The sequence below is a fragment of the Sinocyclocheilus anshuiensis genome, unplaced genomic scaffold, assembly GCF_001515605.1.
Source record: "Sinocyclocheilus anshuiensis isolate Anshui unplaced genomic scaffold, SAMN03320099.WGS_v1.1 scaffold1552, whole genome shotgun sequence".
In the NCBI taxonomy this organism is placed as follows: domain Eukaryota; kingdom Metazoa; phylum Chordata; class Actinopteri; order Cypriniformes; family Cyprinidae; genus Sinocyclocheilus; species Sinocyclocheilus anshuiensis.
This window is the reverse complement of record NW_015554178.1, coordinates 89,264-103,317: the sequence shown is the minus strand read 5'-3', so window position 1 is coordinate 103,317 and position 14,054 is coordinate 89,264. Positions and strand designations below refer to the sequence as shown.

At 38.1% G+C, this 14,054-nt stretch overlaps 1 protein-coding gene across 1 annotated transcript; it reads left to right on the top strand.

The window, feature by feature from the left end:
* The first annotated feature begins 1,970 nt into the window (after positions 1-1,970).
* Positions 1,971-13,152, top strand: LOC107670949 (uncharacterized). The gene is given in 6 exon segments (XM_074186950.1): positions 1,971-2,010; positions 5,146-8,332; positions 9,619-9,852; positions 11,988-12,144; positions 12,459-12,588; positions 12,683-13,152. Coding segments are annotated over 6 exon segments (3,894 nt in total). The 3' UTR covers positions 12,829-13,152.
* Positions 13,153-14,054: the final 902 nt, after the last annotated feature.

Here is a 14,054-nt window from a genome sequence, read left to right as displayed (position 1 = left end):
GTCACATCCACATGTGTCTACGAAACCACGCTGTTGTAGCACATGCAGAATGAAACCTAGCATTGTCTTGATCTAATAACCATGGACTTCCCATGAAAGATGTCATCTTGATGGCGGTATATGTCTCTGTACAATCCCAATATATGCCTCCATGTCAATGGTACCTTTACACATATGCAAGTCACTCATGCCGTTTGCACTGATGCACCCTCAAACCATGACAGACGTTTGCTTTTGCACCTGTTACTTATTAAATTCTGAATGGTCCATTTCGTCTTTGGGACTGTCAATTTGATGTCTGTATTCCCCAAATACTAGCTGAAATGTGGACTCATCTGACCACAGCACACATTTTCACTGTCTTTTGGACAGTCTAAGATGAGCTCGGGCCCAGAGAAATTCGCTGGCATCTCTGCCTAGAATTGATGGCAGATTTCTCCTTGAGTAACAGACATTCAAGTTGCATTTCTTGATGCAGCTGCAGACTGTTAAGTGACAACAGTTTTCCATAGTACTCCGGAGCCCATGTGGCTATATTTCACACAGCAGCATGACAGTTTCTCATGCAATGCCATCTGAGGGCTCAGAGGTCACACACATTCACCTGAGGTGTCCTGCCTTGGCCTATGCGTCCTAAGATTTCTCTGGATTCCCTGAATCAAAGTGGTGAGCCACGATCCAGGATTGCTGGCAAAGACAGAATGCTCCGTATATAAACCCAATCATAATACACTGACCAATTCACCTGCTTATTGTGGACTGTTTCAAATCAGTTTAACTGGGATATTCTATAACCTTTTCACTTTTATTATGCCTCTGTCCCAACTTTTGTGGAGTGTGTTGCAGCCATCAAAAATTAAAAATTGTTTATATTTACAAAATACATTTAGGTTGGTCAGTTTTTGCTGTTTACAGAGCCAAGAGACAGGTGTGACTTCTCAAGACACCCATTTCACTATTTCAGTGATATCTGTCATGTAGTAGGGAAAATGTAAAGAATCGCTTACAGTGCCTTTAATATCATATTTCTACATTTTACATTTATTCACTTATCCTAAGCAACTTACTGAGTAAGACAACAAGATGATTCATCATAAGGAGCAATAACAGGAGAAGTGCTAACAATACAAAGTTTCAAACATTGTCTAGAGTAGTACTTTCTAGAACAAGAAGGGTTTTAAGAAATAGTGAAACCATATAAGACTTTTTTTAAGAGTTAGCAGGATACGGTCAAGTGCTTACAGAAGAGATGAGATTTTAGCCTTATAAACTACATTCATATATTCTTATATTAAAGACAGAACCAGGCCCCCAGAGACATCTGTCTTTGAACTTTCCAGCAAGTGAACAGTGGTTCAGATAAATAAAATTTCTACCCAACTGTAGTTCTTGGCACACATATACGTTATTGACCATGAGTGGATTAGACTCAGCTTTAATCTTTCTGGTGAAGGAAATGTGTTAACTCACCTGAAGATGAATTGACATGAAAACTACAAGCTCTCTACACTGTATTTAAGTCTTATCTGAATCTGTTTAAAGGGGTCATATGATGCGATTTCAAGTTTTCCTTTCTCATTCTGTTACACCAAATACACAAAATAATGATCTTTAAAAAAGCATCATATGACCCCTTTAATAATGGATGACTCGAATACTACCTTATCATAGCAGCTCACACAAGCCGAGGCGCGCATGAAAAATTATACTCAGTCAAACACAATGAGGGTGATGAGGGATTCTACTGACGCAGAAATTCGTTTTATTTTTCTCAGCTTGCTTTTGTTCACGTGTCAGTAATCTAATCTACTTATAAATGACTAGAGAGCAAGGTAAAGCTCTCAGTAGGCTCCTGCAGAGAGTGTAGTGTGAGCTCTGTTGGATAGTATCCTGTGTAGTGCATCTCAATAGAACTTCATTATGGTGTTATGTATGTGTAGCTTAAAAGAAACCAAGAGAGAAGATTAAGTATGGGGATTGGTTTCATATTTTTCATTTTTGGACTCGCAGGTATGTACACTTTTTGAATGTACACAGTTTTTCCTCAGTAACTACCGATAGCACAATTAAGTGATTTTGCAGCAGCAAATATCATAAGACATGATTGATTAAAGATATTAAAGTTTATAAACTATAGTTGTGATATTAATGATATATATATATATAATTACAATTAAAATTATAATATAATTAATTTTTAAGGGAAATAATGAAATTAGAATTTAAAATTATATAAAATCATACAATTTTTGTATATAATTCTACATTATGTAATTTATATTTCATATATAATTTTTGTTTATATTTTCACATAATTAAAAATATATTACTTTTTGACACATTACACCCACCAATGAGCTTTTAAACAATATTTACATTTAATATAATAATATATTTGTATTATAATAATACATTAAATGTGTTATAATAATATATTTAATTGTGATATAAGAGCAATATTGCTTAGATGCAGAGTAAATGTTTCAAATCAGTTGTTTTTACAGTGGGCCCATCTTTATGTGTGCAGTTCAGTACTGTAAATTTTCTGTTCTGTGGTAGCAACTTACAAAAAATCAGCAAAAAAAATAAAATAAATATATACTGTATATATTAGGGGTGGAACGGTACACAGATGTCACGGTTCGGTACGTACCTCGGTTCGGGGGTCACTGTTCGATACGATTTCAGTACAACAGGGAAAAAAAACAAAGTTGATTCTGCTGGTATAAGGAAACAGTTGAAGTGATCGCGCCAGCGCGCGCACACACACATCAGTTCCAGCATTGCTAAGTTGGTACTTTATCAAAATAAAATACAGTGAACCAAACATCAGCGCGCCCGCCTCAGTGTCACCGTTGGAACGTGACTGAAGTACAAAGCCTATAATTTACATAATAATAGTTTAGCATTCAGATACGTTACGTCGCAAATATGGAAATATTATGGAATATTTGGATTTGTGCAGAATGAGAGAGGTAGGATACACAAGCACAAAGCTCCATTTCAGGTAGGATACACGAGCACAAAGCTCCATTTCGCAAACAGTTGAGTGCACAAGCCTTTAAAGTATACTCCTTTGTCAGTCTGTGAGAGACGCATTCAGAATCAGCACATGGTCACTGTCTAGTGGGCTTTGTTTTCAAGTGCGTATTACTCATGGCATTCGCTGTTCTTCTGCTGGCGGCCGGTTATCAAACAGCGTTGCATTGCTGCGGGCGCCCCCTTCTGGATTGGGGGTGAATTTCCTGTATTCGTTGTAAGGCCTCATGCACCAAACCGAGATGTCCATACCGTGACGGTTCGGTACGAATACATGTGTCGTTCCACCTCTAATATATAAACACACACACACACAAAAGCTGTCACAAGGACGATACACTTCTTTTTGCTTTTCCCTAAATGCATATTAGTACCATATTATTGCATATTAGCAAATGCATATTAGCTCTATTAGTATTAGCTGTATATTTTCAGTGTGAAAATTGCTGTCTTTGTGAATGTGTAAAGCTATAAAGAGTTGTTGGTCACATGACTATGATCAGATGACTTAATGAATGACACTGCCTTCACCTGTGCTAAGCTTTAGGGATGGGCTATACCACATTTTTTTCATGCGATACGATACCGATACTTTTTGTTACAATTTTAACGATACCGATACCGCTTATAATTTTAAATGTGTATGTGATTTTTCAAAATAATGTTAATTTAAATATATATATTATTATTATTACTCTTAAAGGCAAATTACATACACGTACTGGCCATTAATAACTCATTTATTAGAAAAGCTAATTTAACAACAAATAAAAATGTTTAAACAACCTTCTTACAAAAATATTGATTAAATACCATAAATCTTAATAAAATAAACAAAAATACCAACAACATAAACTGTGCATACTTTTACTTATTTCTTAATTTTGAACAGACCATTTTTTCTTCATCTTCAACTTTCCCTCAAATGTCCTCAGGAAGTCTAAATGTATTGGTATTACTATACTTGTGGTAACGTTTTGTCCCTATAACGTAAGGAATACCAGGACACCCCACACAAACGCACACACAAACACACACACTTTATATTTATTCTTATTCGCCTAATGGTTACGAAAGAGGCAGGGAGTACAGTAAATAAGTTAACTAATGACTGTGCTCTTTGTACCTGGATAGGGTTTGCCTCCCTGAAAACTCTCCTGTAACGTCTTTTGTCGGACAGAGGGAGACTGGGCAGAGGAAGACTGGGCAGCTTGTTTTTGTTCAGCCTCTTTATACGTTTCAGGGTGTGTTGTTTGTAAATGTTTAAAAAGGTTGCTTGTATTGTTGCTGTGTGTGACTCTCTTATCACAAATATTGCATTGTGCAATATTTTTTTCCGCTGTTGAGAAGTAGCACCACACCACGCTACTCTTCCTGCTTTCTGCCATCGTGCCAATTTGCGTGCGACCGTGCGTGCGTGTTGAGATTGTGAATGGCACGTCGCACCGCGCAGCCGCAGACCGATCGGTGTGTAACGTCTTACCACCGCGTCCGCGAGAGCTTTTCTTTTTTTTATATCATACACATACCGTCCCCGATCGGCCTGCACACACTGCTAAAAACATTTAGTTATGCTGAAATTATTAATATAATTAAGTATCGATACTTTGCAGAAAATATCGATACCACAATAGTAGCCTCTGAGTATCGATATATCGATACTGCAGCATCGATGTGCACATCCCTACCAAGCTTATTGTTTGCTCTCCCTGAAGAAGGCTTGTGCCGAAACACGTTGGAGAGTTTTTAGATTTCTTGGATGTAGCCATTTGATAAAGGCTTTTTAATTCACAAGAGTCCCATGGTCATTCTGAAGTATTCTTTGATGGCATATTAGTACCTTTTGAAAGGGTGCTTCCCCAGTGACAGCACTGAGACACAGTACAAAGAGTACTGAATTATTAATTAGGGCAAATGTTGCAACTTGCTTATCTGTATTATGTTACGGAACAATCCTTATGCATGCAATAATTTTAACTGCAACCATCTATATTTTGTGTATTCAGTCGTAAAATTTTAATGGCTCTCGAACTGTTTATACTATAGGTATTTATGTGTATTTTATGAGGCATCTCACAAGCAAAATTGCAACTCTGCTTTTTTCAGTGAGTGCTAAGGAGGATGACCTGCAAGGCTTTCACTCCTTACAAACTGAGAGCGCGAACTTCATAACAACTATGCCATCAGAAGAGCAAAACAGCTCCAGTGACAACGGTGGAAAAGTTTCCACTGAAAGCCCTGCTCGCCTGACTATGGTTGTAATCAGTTCTCCGGGGACAGATTTGTTCCATACGCCACATGAGAGGCAGCACTCAAGTACAGTAAATGCAACCACAACCACTGATAAAGACGCAGTTACCTCAAATGGGCCGAGCTTTGTCTTAGCTTATGGTACAGGTTCACGTTCCACGGGTGAGGATGGCACGGCAGCGAGGCCGTTACAGTCTGACGGAGAACTCTTATTGATCTCCAATGATGAGGAGAGGCTTCATCCCTCAGCTGAGGCTGAATTTAAGTCAATGATGAATGACACCATGACGCCTGCTGCTCATCTGTCCAGAGGCAGGGGAAAGATCTCTGCTTTTTTTCACGCTTCGCTGGAAAGCGAGAATCAAAGAGTCTTGGAGTCTATTACTCCTTCGCCCGCAAATGGCATTCCCATGGTATCGGCCACTGATCCGGCAGTAATTGATAGCCTTGGGGAGTCAAACGAGAGTGTGGAAACATGGTGCGAAAACAAGACTGAAAATTGGACTCCGGAGTCGTTTGGAGCTGATGACCCTCTGAATCTTACTGAAGAGGTTTCTTTGAATAAGAACCATTCAACCATTGTGCATTTTACAGTTTTGCAGGGTACAGGGCTTTTAACCACTGAGCTTGGTCAAATTCCAAGAAATGGATCTGAGCATGAGCCAAAAGAACAGAAGGATCTGCTTTCACCAAGTTCACTCATCCTTGATACTCCATTACAAGTGAAATCAACCAGCCAAGTAATACTTAATAAAATGGCAGAAAGCAGCAAAAATCCCAGCACCAATGGACCAAAACCCTGTGACAAATGGGTGTCACTAAAGCAACCAGACTCAATGTTTTTATTCTCCGCTTCAAAGCTGACCCCTGCAAAGAATCCAGACGCAACCACACTGAATTATTTTTCAAACATGGTAACAGCTGCTCTTAAAATGCACATGACAAAACAATTTGTGGCCTCGCGGTTGATATCTGACTCCGTGCATAGAATTGTCTCAGCGAGGGACGGACTAGAAAGCAAATCAATTTTTCACACCAAATCAAGTAAAGAGCGTCAAATTAAACCAACGTTCCAAACCTCACCAACAAGTTTCCTTCATCATCTGAATAAAAGTGACCTTTCTTTGGCCGCTCAAAACTTTTCATCTTTACTCAAAACGTCCCATCTTTGTACCAAAGGAGCCAGAACATCTAATATCTCTGTGATGGAGAAACGTAACAGAATGGATCATTTTCCAGTTTGGCTGAGTGAATTGATGGCCTTTAGTACTGCCTCATTAACCAACGTTGAGGAAGCAACTACAGCGAGTGATAAGCGAATGTTCATGAAACAGACTCAAAGTTCACTTGCTGCTCCCCGAACCCTTTCACCTCAAGAAGATGCTTCAAAACAGCTCGATCAGTTTGACGAATTATCTACAGCGGCGCCTCTTCCACCTCTGACAAAGCTTAAGAATGTGTTTCATGTCTTCAAAGTGAACGATCATCAGCCTCTACAGCCTCTAAATCATTTTCCCTCAGAGAGATTAAAGCCTTTTGTATCGGTTCAAGCTCCTCAATCGATTCCACCTTCGTTTACATATGCAACTGTGAGGAGATTCACAAATATGGAAGACTTTACTAAACTTGACTCTACGAACCAAAACCAAAAAGCCCCATCTGACATATCGGAGAGGCCAAACATGATCTCAAACAGATTAACAAGACACGAAATGGTAAACACAGCCACAATCAACAAAAACATATCACATTTTCGCGTTCCCCCAACACATCAGACTCCTAACAGCTACATATCCACAACAAAGTCCTTCATTACAACAACAATTTTTTTAAAACCCCGGGAGTCTTTTGCCAACATCTCCCTGTTCTCTCATGCAGTTCCACAAAAGAAGTCATTTCTGCTACCAACAACTTTCGGTAAATCACAAAATACAGTGACAACAGTTTTGTCCATCTCTAAGAAACGAAATAGTGAGTATGCCTTTTTAAATCACTCGATGACAACTGGAAACATTGGTTTGCCATTAGACGACAAACAACATCTTAAAAACCCAAGAGGGACTGTGACGCTTTTTTTGGGCAGCTACACAGTTAGCAGTATCCCATCAGTCCAGCAGCTCGTTAAAGCTCACCCTGGAGAGAAATTCGTCACAGAAACACCACAATCAAAATCTGGACTTCAGATTGAGTCATACTCAAAGAGAGATGGCACGGTTAAACCAACAACTCTGAAACACCATGATCAGAGCAGTCATTCCGTTGCTGGCATGAATCAAACCTCGTTCACGTCAATTTCGCACAGGATTGTTTCAAGTCCAATTCACACTACTGTTTCCCCTGTTGCTCTCTCAAATACAGAGTTTAAACAACATTTGACCTTCTCTGCTTTTCCGTCAGTATCTATTGAGCAGACAATGGCGCAGATAAATGGACTTGACAACCACAAAGATTCACTTAATATGTTCGTCAATTTATCAGATGTTAAAGAGCATCCTAAGAACATGACATCCAGCCCAATTTCTGGCATCAGTAGGCACACAACAGCTGCAGCATGACCAGAAGGGGCCTTAAACACGTCACCCCTTGAATCATTCACTGGAACAACTTCACCAACTTTCCCTTTGGATCTTATTCATATGCAGAATGTGTTGCATAAAGAGCATGTGACCTTAGCTGAAAACCAGACTGAATTTTTCTCAACAGTAAATGAGCATTCACAAACGACGCAATCGAACTTTCCTTCTGACGAAATGTCCAGTTCAGACGCAACAGAAGATGTCCAAAAACACCTTGGGTGGACTTCGCTGTCTGCTGTTACTGGGGAAAAGTTCTCTCCTATTGTCCACACGGATTTGAGTTTCTCAAGTACAGAGACACAATCGCTCCCCAAAGGTTCATTACAGTCCAGGGAAGGGAGTGAAGATATTTCACAAGGCACCACTCCATTTGCTGAAAGTGACTCAGGGGTGTCTGCTGAGTTAATGTCAGACCTGCCAGTGATAAACAGGAAGAGCAGGATTATATCACCCGATTCTCTCAGTGGGTAATGACACACAACCCTTAAATCACTTTTAATGTGGAAAACAAACAAAAAAAAATTAGCATTTGTGTAGTGCTAGATCAGTCAGCAGCACAGGATAGATAGATAGATAGATAGATAGATAGTCGAGGTAATACAATCCACTGTAGGTGTCCGTTATGTTGTAATCGACTTCATACCGGCATGTGAAGCTACCTCCCTCTCTCTTCAGCTCTCTTCATTGTTCTGCTGCTCTGACTGGGGGACGTAGTAGATCACTATGTACGTTCTATTACGTGATTGGTGCAGAGTTCTCTCATGCCATGCTGTCTCTTAAAGACATACAGAGCCATTTTTGTTTAGCAATATAACGTCTTTTGTGTGGAATTACGTAGTTTTCTTGCAAGCATTCCAAATACAGACTATTGAAAATAACTGCATTTTTGTGCGCTTCTACTACTACAAAAACTATATTATATACTATTTTTGACATGTTGTTGTGATGGCGCCAATGAAAATAATACATCCGTGAATATTCTTAAAAAGTAACGGATCATCTATAAAACGGCATTCTCAAACTTTCACACGATTTAAATTATTTGTAATAACTGATACTGTAGATAGGTAGATAGATAGATAGATAGATAGATAGATAGATAGATAGATCAAATGCAAACAAAATAAAAAATACACAATTTAAATTCATGCAACAAATTTAATTAAAATTAAAAGCAAAGTAAAAATAAAGTTTCTTTAAATAAAAGCTTTTTTTTTTCATATCAATACCGAAATACAATATCAATAAAAGCTGCCTAAAATCAATAAAACCCATTTAAAACCATTAGGTTTGAGCAGATGTATCTGTGGTGTTTATTTTAATCTTTTTATCTCCTTGTCTAATATGCTGTATTATTTTTGTTCCATTACTGTAACTTTATTTTTGTAAAAGTACTTTATGAATACATTTGATTTGCTTTGAATAAATACACAATTTAAACTAAAACTGTAATTTAAAACAAAAACAAAACAAAATCTGAAACTGTCTGATGTACTATTTGTAATTGAAAAACAAAACATTTATATGTTTGTTTAGAAAATTACACTAATTTTTATTTCAGTTTAGTGATATCAATAAAGAAGTATGTAGTCTGCTGTTGTTGTGGATGGAATGTTACTTTACTGAATAAACTTTAGCTCCACAAGTACAGATGCAATCTATAGAGATGCCAGTATGGTGATAAACTGTAGTCAACATGATTAATTTTCACCGCACCCAATTGGATTTTGACCGTCTGATTGTCTTCTTCCAGTCTGGCGCAAATCTCAGATGATATCTGCGGCACTGGCAACTACACAGCAGAGATGAGTCTGAACTTGGAGAGAGATATCATGCCCGGAGATCTCATCCCTGCCCTCGGAAACCTACGTGTCGTCATCAGCCTCAAAACAAATAACAGCCAGGTGAACCTAGAGATAAAATCCTGCTGCCTCTCGCCCACCGTCAGACTTGATGAATTTAACACCACCTGCTGCATTTTTTCCAGGTAATGTGCACCTCTCAGGTTATTTTAGATTAACTGAAATCACATGGTGCCCTTGAACCAGGCCACATTTCACATTATGGTACCAAATCAGCTATATGGTCAGAGCATGGCAGGATTATACAGATCCCGTCTCCCATATTTTTATGTGGAAGTTTAATACATCAGCATTAGTTCTTGTTTATATGACTCAGCTACGTTTTAACTGGTCACCTTATCACAGGGCAACAGCATTATAATGATTGGCTAAGAAACATTCCCTCAAACTGTTTAACTTGAGAAAGCTATAAATATCCTGGGCAAAGCGTGTCCCTATATCGAGCTGTTAGAGCAGTACAGTAAACTGCTGATGTCTGTGTCCCTGCTGGTGTGTGAAGTATTCACTTAATGTGAGTCTCTCGGCTCTGTTGCCAATAGCACATTGCCAAAATATCCAGAGACAGCACTATGTGTACTTTCAGCAAATTTATGTACTAAACCTTTTATCAAAATAAAACTTCTGGGAGGTAAATTCTTTCAAAATTCAGTATTTTGAAAGTACAGTAATGTACTCTTGTTTAACAAAATTGTTTTTCAATCAGGGGAGACATGGGAGGTTTGTTTCATCAAATGAAATTGATATGGAAGTAATTTTTGCAAATTACACTGGAAAACAGCAGATGGAAGTTCAGAGGGACCCATTTTGCATATATTCTATGCCATTTATTGCGTAAAAAGTACAAATAGTATCTAAGCATTTTAGATTAGATACTTATTTTATTTGATTTAATCCTAGTTAGGACTCTTTAACATCATACAGGTGAAAAGTCACATGGGGGTGGTTGTGCAGCCACATCGTTATGATTGGCCGATTGACAGGTGGTCTGCAGATCTGCATAAATGGGTCAGACCAATGGATGTACATTACAGACAATTACACAAAGTACTTAACTTAGTAAAAAAAAAACTTAAAGGAGACATATTATGCTCCTTTTTACAATATGTAATATAAGTCTCTGGTGTCCCCAGAATGTCTCTGTGAAGTTTCAGCTCAAAATACTCCACAGATCATTTATTATATCATTTTGAAAATGCCTAATTTGAGTGGAAGCAGAAACACGCTGTTTTTGGGCCTCTCTCTTTAAATGCAAATGAGCTGCTGCTCCCCGTCCCCTTTTCCAGAATAGAGCTGTGCCATTACAGCTCGTACCTGCTAAATTTAAACCATATGAGTTTAAACTTCTGATATACAGTTTTCTGAGAGCACACATCCGAAGCACACGTACAGAAAGCGGCGACCACACAGCATGTGAGTACTTAATTAAGTTCTCATTCACACACAAGTTTACGTTAAAAACAAACTTACAGATTAAGGGGCTGTAATATTATAATGAGATCCCTTTGCCACGTCACCAAGGGAGCGAAATCAGACGCGCTAGTTTTCTCAGACGCTTGCAGAAAAAGGTTTCCCAAAACAAAGTTACTGGGTTAATCTTTCCTGATAATGTTTCCTTGGTTGGTAGATGCACTGGGGACCTGATTATAGCACTTAAAACCTGGAAAAGTCAGATTTTCATGATATGTCAACTTTAAAAAAGCAACACTAAATGTGTTCTTTATTGTATTGTGGTAGTTTTTGAGCTGTGTAAAAACGTGTTTAAAAAAATGATTTAATTTTAGTGGAGTAATGATTGGAGAAGCCCAGCATACTGTACGGCAACACAGAAATTTAGATTTTAAGCTCTTTTTTATGAAACATATTCATGGCTGAATTTTCACAATAACATCAATAAGATAAATTTAGAAAATAGATAGAGTTATGCAGACATTGATAAATGGTGATGTACAAAAATATACTATTTGCTGTATGCCAATGATAGTATAAGATAAAAAAAAGCCTTTTTTATGTTAAATAATGTTAAAATAACCCAGAAACTGTATCTATCTCACATTGGATTAAATCAAACCACTGCTCTCGTTGTTATTATAATTAAAAAACCATCAGATATTTGCATATAGCACTCCATCCACAGGATTTAATTTTCATGCTTTTCAGCACCAGACGATTCACCTCTGTTTGCATCGTCCGGCAAGTTCATTATTCTAGATTTGTTTGCACTATCAGAGCTAATGCGTCTCTTTGATGTGAACTCCCTCAGGCTGCCTATAGACCCTCATGGCATTAGACTGCTTCCTAGCGTCCTGTCAAAGAGGGCCAGCTTCACCATCAGTCTCTTCCAGATGATCAATTACTCCACCGCTTACCTGCACTGTGACCTGAGCGTGTGTTTGAGGAACCATTCTGAGTGCGAGAAGGTGAGTCTGAACCTGGCCTCACAGTTGAAAACTTGGGGATCATTTATCACCGTTGAAGAGGTCTCAATATTTCCCCTGAAAGATTTTCTACTTTTCATTACTCTCCCTCGTTTGATGACAGCGTCTGCAGTTTTTAAATAAATGATCTTCCCCGGCTTGTTACTCTGTTGCTGCGATTCGTAGGATAACAGAATAACTCGTCGAGCCTGTAAACAAGTTGAAAGTATGCAGAAGTTCAGGGGATTTATTTTGTCCCCGTATAATGGCTTGATTTCAGGATGATGATATTATTGGTTATCCATTTATCATCTCAGCAGTGCGTTCAGAGTCGAAATGCGCATCCCAGAGAGGAAGCAGGGGCCATCTTCAGCAGCACAGGAAACCGCATTTCTTTCGGCCCTGTTTTGAAAGAAGCAGACAATTCACCATTCTCTGAAACAGCAGGTAACTTGTTACCAAGTTGTTCTGGTGGGATAATAAAACAAACTTATGGAAAAATATTTCAGCCGAACTGATTTGGTTTGTTAATGCTGTACAGATGACACTGAAGCCGTGGTGGTGATTATCAGCTCAGTGGCCGGCTGTTTGCTGGCGTGTTTGGCTCTCTTTCTTGTCTGGATGGCAAACAGACGTTGTCTGCAAAGGTCTGCCTACTGCTTGTCCAGGGCCCTTTGTGAATGCTAACAGAACAGAGCTCACTGCAAACGAGCCAACCGGACTGAAATCTGCATTGAGCATTCAATCATTATCTGACAGTTTTTGAATTGCTCATCATTATGTTTAGTTAGCTGCACTGGGAAGCTGATGAAACTTAACATTGTTAAAAGAGGCCCAAAGTGCTCTTGAGTACGCGATTATTCTATCATAGTGCCATGCTTTGAATGTTACAATAGAGATGTAAAAAATGCAAGCCAGTCAGCCATTTCATTGTGAACACTTATACATGCTAAGTAAATGTGTAAATAATGTAAAAAGACAGCTGTTTAAAGGAATAATTCATACAACAGCTTGCCCTCATGTTGTTCCAAAACCTTTCTTTCCTCTGCGTAAAGGTGCAGTCAGATTTACCTTGGTTCCGCAAATTTTCACCAAAAAAATTCTATAATTTCTGTGAATTCCATGTGAGAGTAAAAGTTTTCGCAATGGGTTCAAGTTGGTCACACAGACTGTCTAATAGTAAGCTTGGTTTGAAAGTGACTTCTGTGTGAGTTGTACTGTATACATTGCCACACTATTGACAGTTTACTGTGACAGTAGACACTACAGGCAAAAACACTCATACAGGCAACACTATTTTGAGATTTTGGTATTTCTCAAAATATCTCAAAAGTACTTTTTTCAGACTAGTAGAAGGAAAACATCCTAAATACACTTTTAAGTGCTTCTTTTATAGAACTTTATCTCTTTGTGTTTGTAGATTTCAGGCACAAATCATATCTTTAAAGGCCGTTTTCTCAAAATGTGATTTTTCTCTGAGTCAAAAATCACTTACATACACCATCTATATTTTATAGGTTTTTACAGAGGGGTTTGTTCATAAATAATTTGCCTGGTTTTATACAACATTTTATGTTTTATGTCCTCCTTTGCATAATTAAACATACCATTTCAGAAGACATGTAATACAAAAAAACTTTGTAATTCCTAATGTAATCAATCAACTAGGTAAAACAAAATACATTTTGAAGAATAATTGTGAAAGTTAATGGAGTCCAAAACAAGATTCATTGTATGGATAAACAAGAAAAATAAGATATTTCTCAAAATATCCTCTTTGGTGTTTCACAGAAGAAGAAAAGTAATTCAGGTTTGGAGCAACATGAGGGTTATTAAACAATGACAGAATTTTCATTCTTGGGTTTTGGGTTGCTCATCCTAACATTCCCTAGTTTCTTTGCTGCTTTGAGATG